Raw genomic sequence first — 14230 nt, 5'->3', positions numbered from 1 at the left:
AAAGAGTACAAAAGATAATAATAGAGCGTCGCGGGCGTCGAAGTCGGCGTGGCAGCAGAGTCGAACGCAGGGGCGAGACTGGCTCCGGCTTGCCCGCGGAGCCGCTTTTGTACACACGTTGGCTTCTGGAGCATTCGACGTAGAAGGTTCGGCGCGTAGAACATTCTGACACCTTGAATCAGCTAGACGGTTCTCGATTTCACCAGAACATCACATTACAGTGTTAACAAAAATGCATAGTCGCGGCCAGGAATCGAACCCTGGCCCTTCGCGTGGGAGGCAAGCGCGATAACCGTTAGGCTACGGCCGCGCTGCCTACTTGGCGCGCGGCAATATTGCATGAAAAACGTTAAAACTACACTTTTGTTTTACTAGTGTGTCATAAATGGCATTATGCATTCCTATTTTAAACTTCACGTTGTGACGCCTTAAGAAATATGAACACGGAAAGCCTTTTAAAGTGAAAAAAATTAAGTTATCATTTAAACAGTATAATCACTCTCGATGACAATCACAAGCATGCTGAAGTGGTTTACCGTACAAGCCTATGTCTTAAAAAAAATAAAGACGTCAGAAATAGTAAAGCAGGAATTTTTTAAAACTTTTTCCTGACTTTCTACAGCAAAAAATCTGTATTAAACGAAAAAAAAAATATTGCAGTTAAAGCATTAGTTGAATAATCTGAAGATTAATCGACGAACTGCCCAGTCCCGATATGCGTTAGGCGAGGGCGGAGGGTGATCGGAAACCCTCGTGAAAGTCGCTAGCCCACGTCAGTAAAAGAGTGTCGCTGCGGCCGATGCAGTCAGTGTTGTGGTGCGGGTCGTTCGTTGGAATTTCAGGGTCTACTATGTTTGAATGTAGGATTATTTAGCCATAAATTTATAGCCTTTTGACATTCCCGGCCCTCACCGAGAAAATCGAAGCGGGTGAACCCACACTACCGAGGAAAGCATCTAATGACGCACGCTGCTGCGTTGCTCGGTTACACCCGTTTGTCCCCCACGCGGCAGAAATATTAAAATATTTTGTTTCACTTGTTTCAGTTGTCCGACCAACGAACAGTTTCCGGATCGTAACTAGAAGAGGCACTCTCTCTTCATGGCAAAGTAACAGAATTGTTCTGACTCCGAAAAATTTACCCACTCCTTGGCACAGTAAAGGGAAACATTGACTGCGGCGGAACTCAACAGCACGGCAATTTCCAATACAGCACTAACTTCCCTTCATGCTAAATATTGATATTAGTCTAAAAGCTAACAGTTATAAACAAAGGCAAAAATGCGTACAGCCTGCGATTTCACCGCCCACAGTGCCCGTATTGTGTTATCCGGGTTGGAATTCATTATTTTGTTAAATTCCCACGATGGGGAACCGATACATCTATTTTAAAAGAAACAAATATTTACATAAATACTGGAGTTCATCCGAACACAGGTATTTGTCGTGATGATCCATGTTTCGGAACGTCTGCCAAGAGCAGACGACGTATCCACACGAGCGATTATTTAAATTTAGGCCATACGCTGGTAAAACGATTTAATCTTCACTAAAGAACCGAACAGTACCGTACCATTTTCCGCTAAAATTGTTTTCAAACCGATACTTTGTGACAAAATAAACGCAAGAATCTACACCGTCTCGCGCGAACATGGAGAGCCCATGGGGCGGTCATGGTTCCATCCCCGCATTGATGATGATGATATCGCGTCAGTAGCGTCACCTCTAGGTCGATCTGGAGGCGAATAGCCTGCGAGAAATGGACGCGCCTGGAGCGGCCGGTCGTAGGTTCGCCCGGATATGGTTCGCATCCAGTATCATTTCCAAAGGTCTGCCGGCTGCACGTTCACCCTAGAGGGCGAGGGAAACACCACCCTTTTCTAGGAATGCGGCCTGGCCTCGTATCCGGGAAGCTGCCATAACGGCCTAGGACTTGCAGGCCACGGCCTTCAAGTCCTAGGCCTAGATATGGAGACAGAAAACACGTGGTTCCCACAATCCATAGGTCCCTAGTATTTTCAACGTCGCAGTTTGTCGGTCGTCTAGAAGTGAGAGAGTGCTCCTTAAGAGTTCTCTTTCTGGACTGTAAAAAAGTACATTCACATAGTAATTGGGATAGCATAGTGTCTACACAGCCGCAGCCTGAACAGTTCAGATTATGTGGTTTCCCTTACCGGTGCGGCAATTCTTGTTCGCAAGAAACGCCCAGGTGTGATCGGTGTATAAGAGCTTCAGTTCGCTTGGGTAGATTTCGTGACAAACCATAATTAAAGGGAAACGAAAACAAAAGTTTAGCACACTTCTTCGTTTAGCCAGAAACTACGTAGTGTCAGCACCTTAGAAACACCAGTATTCTGCTCGAAAACGCGCAAAAATGAATTTTAAAACGAACAACACGATTTTTTAATACTACCTGGTAGTTGGGAGGCCGGTGTAGTTACGTCATTGAAAGCGTCCCGCCCCAGCGCCACGGCTTGAACGCAATCGCGAATCTTGGCGAAGAAACCCACACTACTTCTGCAGCGTGCGTTCCCTACCATTAAGATCGCCGTTCTTAGCAGGGGGCAGGTAGTAGCTTGATCTTGGGATCCGAGGAGCTCTGCCAGACCAAGCTTACTATGGCGCAAACGTCGGCAAACGATCGAAGGCTGTCTGGCACAAATATTCGTCCGCGTTGCAGCACGCCAAGGACATCTTTAAACGTGCAGAGGTTGGTGCAGCGGAACGTAGTTTCAGTCACTTATTTCAAGTCCGAGTGCTCGCGAGCAAAAGGAACCTACGAAACTAAACTACCTTGTTACAAAAAAAAAAAAAAAAAAAAGAAAACACACCGCTTGCGAGGTGGAGAACAGTACTTGATACCTAATCGTATTCGTATGGAATTTCAAGGAGCTCTATTTACTTCTGTATGGCGAAAATAAATCCTGGAGAAGCGGAATAGGAGGGACAAAAGAAAATGACGTAAAGATCGATTTAAGATGTTACGCAATTTCGAGAGTACGGCACTGTCATAGTTCAGTTTAATATCTAACGAAAATTCGACAAAAAAGCTAAATGTACACCTGCTCTTTCGTGATTCCTAAGACACGACGAAGATTTCGCCTTCCGCAAAGGTTAATTAGTGTACACAGTAACGTGTACGCTGTTTTATTCTTTCTTTTTCTTTTTTTGCATACTACAGGTGCTGTGTCTCCTCTGCCTATCTTTTTTTCTCCTTTAATTACCTTTACCCAGAGCCAGGATTATTAGCCTAGGTTAGCCTCTCTGTTTTCCTTTTTCCGGATCCCCCCTCCCCCTTCTTTCACTTTGTTTGCCTGCATGCCACCGAGCTTGCCACGTAAACCAATTCCGCCGTTTTAATTGCCCACATCGCTACTGCCTCTACGGTACCGCATGTCTACCCAAGTATGAAGGAGGCATATTTCGGCGCAGGCTCTACGTAATTGAGATTTCGGTTGGACCTGTTCAAAGAACCCCGGAAAACATAGATTTAATGTTCACACGATGTAAAAGTCTGCAGGCTGATGTGCATGACGTCAGCAGTGGGCGCAACTTCGTCGTCTACCTCTGGCAGGGATGTTAGCGTTAGCAGTGGAATTTAGCCGTTTACGTTAATCACACCGCCGAAGACTTTTTTTTTTCTTGTCCTACTTGTGAAGACAAAGTTTTACCTACGAGATATAGTTACAATCAAATAAATTCAACACAAAAAAGAGATTGTTTGTCCCCTCTCCCACCCCCCAACGTATGCCCTTTGCCTCTCCGCCGCTGAGCTGAACCATACCGCAGCGTAAATGTGTGCTGTACGGCACGTTTACGGCACGTTTACGGCACGGAGAAATCCGTCAGACTCCTCCCTCGTGTAAATACCGCTCTACGTGATGTAGCCATCCCAGACGAACCTCGGCTGGTTTGGCAGCAAATGCGTACTCTGCGCGACCCTGTTAGCGCCTATACAAGACGAACATCGGGGATTTTGGTATCATTTTATACTTACTCATGAAAGGGTTTGCGTCTTAGGCTAGTTCACTAAGTGAGCGTTTTAAAAAACAATAGGTTTGCATCTTAGGATAGTCTAGCAAGTGAGCGCTTTCCATTACCATAGTAGTTTTGGTTGACAGCCCCTATATATCAGAAGAAACACTTGAGGGACACTTAAGCTTCGCCCTTAAAAGTGGAACGCGATAGCGTTATCGGGCACCGTCACAAAGCCTTCTCGCTAAGCCCACGCTCATTACCAAGCCGTGATAGCGTGAGTACGTCATCTAGTCGGTAGCGTCACGTGTCCCCTGACGTCACATGACGTCACGTGTTTTCATCGAAATTGTTGTCAAATTCGGCGGGAAAACTTTTCGTTATATTTTGAAGGAAAAATTTTCCCACAAATTTAGCGGGTCGAAAAGGTTACGACGTCACAGCCACGTACGACGCCACACGTGGCTGCGCGCGTTGCAATATGGGATTTTTCGGTCCTACCAACGCCGACACCGACGCCTGATTTTCTGCGACAGGAGCTCCTAAACTCTATCGCGTTAAACATAGGAGAAGCAGGCGACTGCTTGTTCGCGCTAGCAGTGCCACGCAATGTATGTCACATCCCCCACCAAATGTGACGCCCGCGCAGGTGTACCCTGAGCCGAGCTCGACGGGGTCAGGCGCGGCCATCTCCGGCGTGGGAGCACGGGACGGCAGCGGCGCGGCCGACGAGCTGACGCCCCTGCAGCAGAACCTGCTGAAGAAGTTGGGCGGCGACGCGTACCCGGTCACGCTGCGAATCTCGTCCCAGGCGCCGCCCTCAGTGCGTCTGCACCCGGCCAGGCCCTACCAGGGCAGTCCCCTGGGAGTCTCCTACGAACTCAAGGTCTTCATCGGTAAGCATCTCCCCCTCTCCCCCTCAACTCGGGATACTGTGGCCTAGCCTAAGCCAACTATAGTACTCACTAACAGGGTGAGAAAGACAAGGGGGTCCTTCAGTTGTACCGCTCCCAAAGCGAGTTTCCAGTAGTTACCGACAGAGTTAAAACAGCAGCACGTCTCCTTCGGAAACCCGGTCTGCAGCACACGCTGTCTGCCATCCATGGTGCTCTGGCTGCGCGTGCACGCTCGATGCTCACGAGACGCCGAAGTGCCATCGAAGGCGGAAAGCACGCGCTGGAGGCGGGACAGCAGAAACTACCTCCTGCCTTGATCGTTCTGTCAGTGACTGTATAACTTCGGTAATGCGTCGAGAGTGCACGCGCAGCCAAAGCACGACGGAAGGTAACGTGCTGGAGAGTGAGCATTCGAAAGATATTCCCCGCCGTTCTCAACCACCCCGTGACTGTTGAAGCCGACGCCTGCGCGGTACGTCATCGTCCTAGATGCCAGCGTCGGCTCTACAAAGTATAAACGCGGGTATTTACGAACGCGGAGGGTCACCCTGACGCGGTACGACCGCACTGGGTCCTGTGGCTTCGCGGTGTGTGGATGTAGTTTATGTGTAGAAAAGCTGCTTTTTAGGGTAATTTGCTGAACATTGAACGAAACTGGCGCCGAGGAGAGAAGTCAAAAGATTAAACCAATATGGCGGGTGTCTCTACCCTGGACGCTGCGCTGGCACGGAGGCACCTTAGTTGATGGATATCTGACCCGCCACAAGAGGAAAAAACGCAAAGCTCGACAAAACTGCGTGGCAAAGCAGCAGACGCGTGCATCTTGGCGTCGCCGCCTGTTGAAACCTGACAGCCCGATCGTTGCCAGATACTGCGAGACGCTCTCGCGGCGACGCGAACGCGAGCTGCGAGACGCTCTCGCGGCGACGCGATCGCGAGCTGCGAGGCGTGGCGGGTCTCCAGTAAGTAAGGCGTTTGACGAGGAAGGGCACAGTTCTTTATCTTTTAGGTAGCGTTAGCCAAGCCTACCGATGGAGTCGATCAAGATAGCTGTGTCATGCTTTTTTGTATAAACGTGGGAATGAAATGTAGAGAGAAGGATAACACATATGTTGGTTATTGTTATGCTCATTTCTTTCGTTGAATAAGAATAACATTCAATATTCGAAATATTTGTTTTCTTTACTACGGACACAGAGTACGTAACCACTTTAGACGAGAAACCGCCACCAGCATGTAGCGCGAGCTGTTGAGATAACACGCCAAAATTTCGCAAATTTACCAATATCTAATTTAACAGACGCGATTTTCGAAAATACTCTACCAGAAAATGGCGCCTACCGGAGCCTGGATAACAGGGAAAATATAGCGTCTCCTGCAAGGATGCTACCTCTTTATCGATGAAATGTCTACAAAAGTTATCACAAATTTTTGGTTAAATAGCACACTCTAAGCCAAGAAACTCTTAGGTTTTGAAATGCCGTCTATGTGCAATGCATGCATCTCCGCCTAAAAGAAAGATATATTTTTAGAGCTTTTTTTTACTGCACCCAGCGTGTCTAGCATGCAAAGTTGGGCAGAGGTGCAGCACTCTTTCTTATGTGACACCTCGAGGAACATGCACACAATTGGTCTTTCTAAACTCCTCATGAATCATGAGGTACGTGCCTCGACCGAGTGAACAAAGATCCTCCGTGTCATGAGCGCCGTGAAACCAATCATGGTGGCCCCTCTTATATGAAGGCCGAGAATGCAGGGGTTTCGAAAATCCGAGGTGGCCGAAAGATTCTGTGCATTCTCAAAAATGCTCGAAAGCAAATGAACTGGCACAAGTGGCTGGTGTCGTTTTTAAAAGAAGCATTATTTCTCTCTACATAACATTCATTTTGCACCCTCTCTCGCTATTGCTCTCCCTTTATTTAGGTTGACCGTAATTTTCTCTTAAACTAACTGAGACAAACTTATTCATAATTAAAGGTTTATTTTTCCCCTAATGCCTCCAATTATCAAATGCCTCGGTGCTCGAAAACAAAATAATATAAGAGAGCAATGAGCGAAGAATAAAGATAGGTTTCATTCGGAGCTGGACGTAAATTTCATAACGATAAACTGCAGCTTCTGTAATTTTATTTTCTAGCTTTGAAATTTTAAATTCTGTAACGTAATATAATTTTTTTTTCTCGTTTTTCGTATGAATGGAATTTGTTAATTTTGAATTCCGGAGGAAGTGCTACGAAATCTAACGACCTATTATGTATGCGTCGAATGAGCATCGGCCACAAACACGTCATATGTAAACAAACGGTTTCTGACCGCAAGATTATAGGTTTTTTTTTGTTTTTTTTTGGTCTATGTTTTGTGTATTTTGCTTTTGTAGGTAGATATCAGATTAATTGGAAAGCAGTCTTGGCGAAGGGTCGTTCTGAGTATAGTCAAAGCACTATTCAAAGTTCATGCTTAGTGCATTAAGACGCTCGACAAGAACAGTGTGTCTCTCCGGGTACTATCGAGAAGAGGCTGGAGGTCCTCCTCCAAAGACTAATATTGTAAAATATACGTTACCTCATCGATTCTAAGGCGACACACTTCGCATCCAAACATGATTTTTTTTTTTTTTAGGTGTAAGAGCAAACATAGAGAAATGGGGACACTTAGTTTGAAAAACTATGTGTATTAGAGCTGCCAACATACGCCATGTATTGAAACTGGGCGATTTATCCAGAAAAATGAGCCCAACGCAGATGCAGAGGCGAAGAAATCTCCTGGAAAGCCCCTCGATGTAAATTTTCTCGAGGGGATTTACTGTGTCACAGTTCTCAAAGACTTCCGTAGTTTACAATGGATTCGTTCACTCAAACGTCCAACCCCGGGTTCCTCAACACTGTGGGAAGATATTCATCAAAATGTATCTAGGCCTTTCGATTCGCTTTCGTATGTTTTCTATGTGTTTGCTCACGGTTCTTTTGATCATCCCAACAGAGCGCGCAAATACAAAAGCCACGGCACCATTTACGTGCACACGGCTAGCGCGCATGATGTATATTTTTATGAATCGCGCACCTAAATCCCAATGTAGATGCATCTAAGGCGAGACGAGATCTAAACGGGCTCTTGCGCATTCCTATGCGGTCGCACATTGTTACGTATTCATTTTTATGTACACTATAAGTCAAGCGATATCAGAGGCCTCGATTGAACGTTCGTGGCTCCGGCATTCTCTGTAAAAAAAAGACGAAATAAATAATACACTCCTGTAGCTCCGGATGTTCAAACATTGAGACTGTGGTTCACATGCGTCCAAAATTCGTTATTATATAGGTTGCTGCGACAGTCGTGCTGCAACGCGCTCGCTATCCTTCTCAATTAAAAGAAAAAAAAGGAGAGCAAAGACCCAAGTCGAAACATGCTTCGCATTTTTGTGGGACGCTATGCACCGAGAAGTAAAGGAAAGGAGGAGAAAAGAGCACCGGGGGTGCATTTGTCGAACGCGTTCAAATGGAAGAACCAAACGCCGGACTCCTGTGTTCTGCATACTAACGCGTTCGACGACTGTAGTGGGGACAAAGGCATCTAGCTTTGCGTCTCCACTAATCATTCCAAGCAGAGCTCGACGTTCTGACGTCCCCGAGCGCTCTCGTCTCCTCCTCCCCCTCACTTTCTCGACGCATAGTCGCGACAGCTTAAAAAATGCATGTCATGGCAAATGTCTTCCCGCTTCTTGCTTCGTGAATCGTTCTTATCAGCTAATATGGCGTCCTCTCGTTGGCTGCGGAGCTTTAATTAGATGCTCGCGTCTCGCCATGCCTGCGATGCTTAAGCTGTCAAAAATTATGAAGGACCGAGCTGCATTTTTTTTTTTTTGCTTTAAATCGTTTGTTTTTAGTTTACTGTCGAGACCGGTTATAAAAAGTCGGTTATAACGAAATAGCGGCGACAGCGAAGCGATCACGATTTCCCATTTTCTTCTTAACCAAAATTGGTTATAATGAAATAGTGGATATAGCGAAGTGATTTCTGATTTCCGTTGACTTCGTTATAACCGGTCTCGACAAACAGCGTTCCAGAGAAGAACTCCTGGCAACTTCCATTCTTCAAGTCCGTGCGTTCAGCGCGTGCATGCTTCTCTCTCGTGTCAAAATGGGGTGATGAGGGTGCAAACTAGATCTGGTTGACGCGAAATGCGATGACAAGGGTGCGACATACACCAACTGAACGCTCTGACGTTGCTCTACTGCGGTGGAGCTGCTGTCGGCATTGCGCATGCGCAGATGCTTCATGTCTCGCGAGTCTAGATTCTGCGCACGCGCAGTGCCTACACCTGGCTTGGGCAAACGCGGGGTTGTTTATAAACAGCGTGTTTGTGAATATATATGTGTATATATATGCTTCCATCGCGAGGTGCGGTGATAAGGGTGCAACATAGATCTTGTTGTCGCAAAGTGCGGTGATAAGGATGGGATATTAATACTGCTATAGCGAACTCGGCCCCCAAGAAGCAGCCCACCTCGCGATTACACAAAGTTGCGCGTTACCTTATCGATTTCATCGAGAAACAGCCCTGACGTAATGACGAGGGTAACGTACCATTTCTTCGGTTGTGCCGAGGCACCCAGCCAGGCTTAACTACAGGCTGTCGGCATCTTAAAACGACTGCCAAAAATCTCCGGTTTTTTTCGTGCCTCCTGTTCGCCAGAGACAAAGGACGCGTCGTTAAAGAGCTTATAGGATAAATTGCTATGCCACAAAGCGAAAAAAAAATTACTATATTCATCGGAATGATCGACCACAGCCTTTGATCGGACAGTTCTCTCAAAGCGGAAATCGTTCTCTGAAATTAAACAACATTGCCGTAAAACACGCTCCTACTAAAAAATAATAAAAGAGCCGACGAAACAAAAACGGAGGGACACGTACTTCCCAACCGGAAGTATGCCATTTCGGAAGCATCCAATTTCCGTTTTACTTTTCGCTTCATTGCGCTCGCTGCATCCAACGTGGTTCATCCAATAAGTCGACGTCGCCCCGCCAATTCAGCGACTAATCGCAAGTACCGTTGAGGACAATGTGGCGCAGCAGAAAAGCGGAAAAGAAAAGCAACAACGACAACAGCAAGCAACGACAAAAAAGACTAGCATTCTTGAAATGGCGTCGTCAACTCAGCGAATCCAGCAAGACATACACATAAGTCTCTCCGTATTCCATTGTGACTTTTGTCTGTGCGCCGCCTTCTGGCCGTGCACTGCCGGCATCTGCTCATCCCAATAAATACCATATAAAAGACAATACCTTTCCTTTCTAGCGAAGGCAGCGCCGCCCGGCTCGCGTCGCCATTTGTGCATGCCCCACGGGTACGGCATTGGTTGGCAGAGTGTCACGGTGACGACGGACACAATGCTATCGCTCGGCGATTATCCTACGGTGCGTGCCTCCTCAGAAAGTACCTCTATAGGAACTTTGTGAGGAGGCACCATAGTTGAGACAAAGGAAACTAGCTCTACATACGCACTAATTATTCGTGCAGAGCTCGCTGTTCTGACGTGCCCGCACCTCGCACTTCCTCCTCTCCTTCCGTTTCTACGTGTATGCCTTTAGAGCGTAACGGAGGCGTCTGGGTGTATTTTTTCGTAAGTAATCCAATTAGATCCAGAAAGCAAACAGTGACTATGCGGTTTTACTCTGAGCGTATCTGTTTCCGTGTCTTTCGGCCTTCGACTGCACTGTACCCTGTACAATTAGACTACGTGTAGAATGGCCACTTACTATCCTGAAACGACCATAATGGCAGCGACTGCGAGAAATCAAAAAAGGAAAAAAAGTGCGTTCCGGAAAAGAATAGATATATCGCTACCTTTTTTATTCGGGGACTTGCCTTGGTCTCTCCTGTATCTTTCTACTCACGAAAACTCTGTTTACGTCTTGACTGCTCCAGGCAGAATAGCTGGAAAGATAAAGAAGCATCGGTTCGCTCGGTGACAGGTTAAGCGTAAAGTGGAAGCTCCTCCCACCTCTTTCCACTTTAGCAGAGCAAACGCTAGAGGCGAGATCTGCTCAAGTGGAAAGAGGTGGGAGGGGCTTCCACTTACTGTCACCGACTATAGTTGGTACTCGATTCTCAAACTTTTCCCCTGTTACCCGGAGTCAAGACAAACCAGTGCTACAACAGACGGCTTGTAAGTAACCAAATTGGCCCCTTCAGGTGCTCCCGCGCAACGTCAAACGATTTGCGTGAGCCAAATCTACATACCGGAAATTGAAGGGTGTGTAATTAGAAAATGGTTCGATTAAACACACTCGAAAACTTTGAGTTAAATCTTGTTTCAAGCAAAATTCTCTCTTTTTTTTTAGAAATCCTCAGGAAAACAGTATTTACTAAAGATTTGCGTTCTCGTCAATTCTTTTTACAAGTGTAACACTATCTTTTAATGTCAGCCATTCTCGAAAAAACAAAACAAATTATTAAACGTGAAATTGTGATTGTAGAGACCGACACGGCTGTTTACAAACAAGCCCGTGTTTGCCCACACCAGGTGTGGGCACTGCGCGTGCCCAGAAACCGAATTCGTGTGAAGCGAAGCGTCTGCGCATGCGCAGTGCCGTTGACAGCGCCACCGCAGCTGCGTGACGTCAGCTCCGCGTGTTGGTCTGTACCCATGTTTTGTCTGATGCATATATAAGTTGTAATATGTGTGAAATATGTGAATTAATGCAATAGAAAATATAACGTGATAAGTAACCACACATTGTACCCGTATAAACTTTATAAAGCAATCTCATACATCCGAGTACTGGTAGTCGCATGACCTTGCCCAACCGAGTCCCGCCGGAGGCGGTGTAGTCCCGCATGGGCCGCTTGGGCCGCTCGCGAGCACGTTGAGATAAATCCCCTCGATACAATTCACACCTCACAAACACATCTAGGCTTCTTACGTTGAGTGGAATTGTGGAAGCGAAGTTATAAGGATTTTGAAACGAACCTCCGCATATGCCGAAGGGTTGTTGGCCGCGTGGACAAAAACCGCGCTGTCATTAATTCACCGACTTTATTTTCTCTGCCTGTTCGGCGAATAGTGGCAAGCGCTGTCGAGCTAAAACAAAATGAAACAATAAATACCGTGCGCGGCGCTCGTTATATCATATCCAAACCCAACGGGTCTTCTCCCAGAACCACCTGTTCTCTAAATAAAGAAAGCGTCATAGTTTTCGTGATGCGCTATTCTGTAGCACTGAGTTGACGTCATGGCGCGGTGACACCAAATACACGATGTGGAGTGGCGGAAGTCATGATCGGCCGGCGGTACAATCCTCAACCCTTGGGTACGTTATGCGCGCGTTGAAGGAAGTGTGTAGACCATGGGGGTACCCTAGGGTGACCAAAAAAGCTGTTTTTCTAGTTTTTTTTGTTTTTTTTTTATTGCTGGGGGTGTACGTGTCAAGAACAAGGGGTTGACAAATGATAACCTGAAGCACTGTTTCCAATAATAGAAAATTACGCTTCTGGCTTCACCACAGGTGGCATCATGTCAACTCCAGAAGCATCCTATCTCTATGGTAATAGTAGTAATAGTAATAGTTTATTCGCAGATCCGCTTCAAGGTACAAAAAAAAAAATACCGTCTCACAAAAGCACTTGCGTGCTTGTGCGTGAGAACGGGCAGTCCACTAAAACAATAAGTAGTTTACACGGGTACTCGGTTTTTTACCATCCTACATACATTTTCTTCAAACATCTATTCAATGTTGAAGCACAAAAGAAACAAAGCAAAGACAACATATTCGTTACAATTTATACATCACGTCTACAGTATTAAGAAAATAGCACGTGTCAAATACTCGCAAACAACAAAAAGCAATCATGATACCCGGAAACGACAAAAGTAAGCATAAGATATCGCAAAGATAAGCTACACAATGTCAATAAGAGAAAACACATTTAGTCAAGGTAGAAATCTACAAGTAATTGCAGTATCGTACTTAGGGAATTGAAGAACGCAAAAGAAAACGTAGGAAAAAAAAAAAAAAAGAGAGATGTGTTCATGAGGACGACCAGTTAGCCTTCAGTTTCCTGCATACACCATTTCCTCATTTCCTTTTTCACAGATTTTAAAGAGTGGAGACTGAGTAATTTTTCAGACAGTTCGTTGAAATATGTGGGTACATAAAATTTACGGAGCCTAGTTCCATAGTTAGTGTATATTTTTGGTATCTGAAACTTTTCCGTTTTTCTCAGTTGCCTTTGTTTGATGGTTTTTATTTTGAATTCGGACGCGAAGTAATGATTTGTTAGTATGACAAATTTGCGCAGTTTATTTACTGTTAATAGGTCAAGTTCTGACAGCTGATTTTCAAACACCATATTTTCGAGTTTGGTTCCATACGCGATGTTCCGTACCATCTTTTTCATTAACTTATTTAATCTTTGTTTTTTGAAGTTGGAGCAGGATGCATAGATAGTAATCCCATATCTTAGTTTTGACTCTGCTAACATTTGATAAATTAATCGTCTTAGCCTTAAATCCGCGGCGTTCCTTAATCTGTATAAATAGGATGATATTGTTCGTAAGTGATTTATTAGATGCTGTACATGGGAATTCCAAGACAGATGCTCGTCAAAATACATGCCTAGATATTTTGCGTGAGCGGTATATGAAAGTGGCGTGCAACAGCACTGGGTGCATTGACTTGTATGCAAGAAGATGGGTTCTGTAAGATTGATACGCCTTTGGTGCGTTCGAAAGCACATTAGTTGTGTTTTTTGATTGTTAACAAATATAGAGCTTTTAGAAAGCCAGGTCATTACTTTATTGATGTCACTCTGCATGATTTTGACTGCCGCATCATAATTTTCATTTGCCAGGACTAATGCAGTATCGTCAGCGTATTGGTAGAGGTTAGATTTCAGAGGTAATAAGGCTAGATCGTTCATGTAGATGTTAAAAAGCATAGGGCCTAAAACGGATCCCTGCGGTACACCGCAAGTTGTGTGCACAGCGTCACTGATGCATTTTCCTATCTTAACTCGTTGCGCCCGGTTGGAAAAGTAATTTTTAAACAAGTCTAGGAAATGCCCTCGAAAGCCAAGGTTTTCTAATTTATTCAATAATATGGAATGATCTATTGTGTCAAATGCCTTTGTCAGGTCAAGAAATATTGCAAGAACTACATTATTAGAATCTATTTTTTCATTCATGTAATCTGTCATGTCTTCAAGTAAAAGCGTAGTACTTAATTGTTGCCGAAAGCCATACTGGGTGTTATTAATTAGTGAATATTTGTCACAAAAGGAGGTCATTATTTTTAAAACAAATTTTTCCATTATCTGCGAGATAACGGACATGAGAGCGATTGGCCTGTAGTTGCCT

The 14230-nt window shown here is 45.2% G+C and overlaps 1 protein-coding gene across 1 annotated transcript in view; it reads left to right on the top strand.

The window, feature by feature from the left end:
- LOC120840107 (arrestin homolog) overlaps positions 1 to 14230 on the top strand; it is a 91283-nt gene that overhangs the window by 32368 nt on the left and 44685 nt on the right. The window contains exon 3 of the mRNA XM_042292781.1: positions 4625 to 4871. Within this exon, the coding sequence (XP_042148715.1) occupies positions 4625 to 4871 (247 nt within the window). The remainder of the gene's footprint in view (positions 1 to 4624; positions 4872 to 14230) is intronic.

This window comes from Ixodes scapularis, unplaced genomic scaffold (genome assembly GCF_016920785.2).
Source record: "Ixodes scapularis isolate PalLabHiFi unplaced genomic scaffold, ASM1692078v2 PGA_scaffold3__209_contigs__length_174095766, whole genome shotgun sequence".
NCBI lineage: Eukaryota > Metazoa > Arthropoda > Arachnida > Ixodida > Ixodidae > Ixodes > Ixodes scapularis.
Note: the sequence above shows the minus strand (reverse complement) of the source record. Positions and strands in the feature narration are given on the sequence as shown.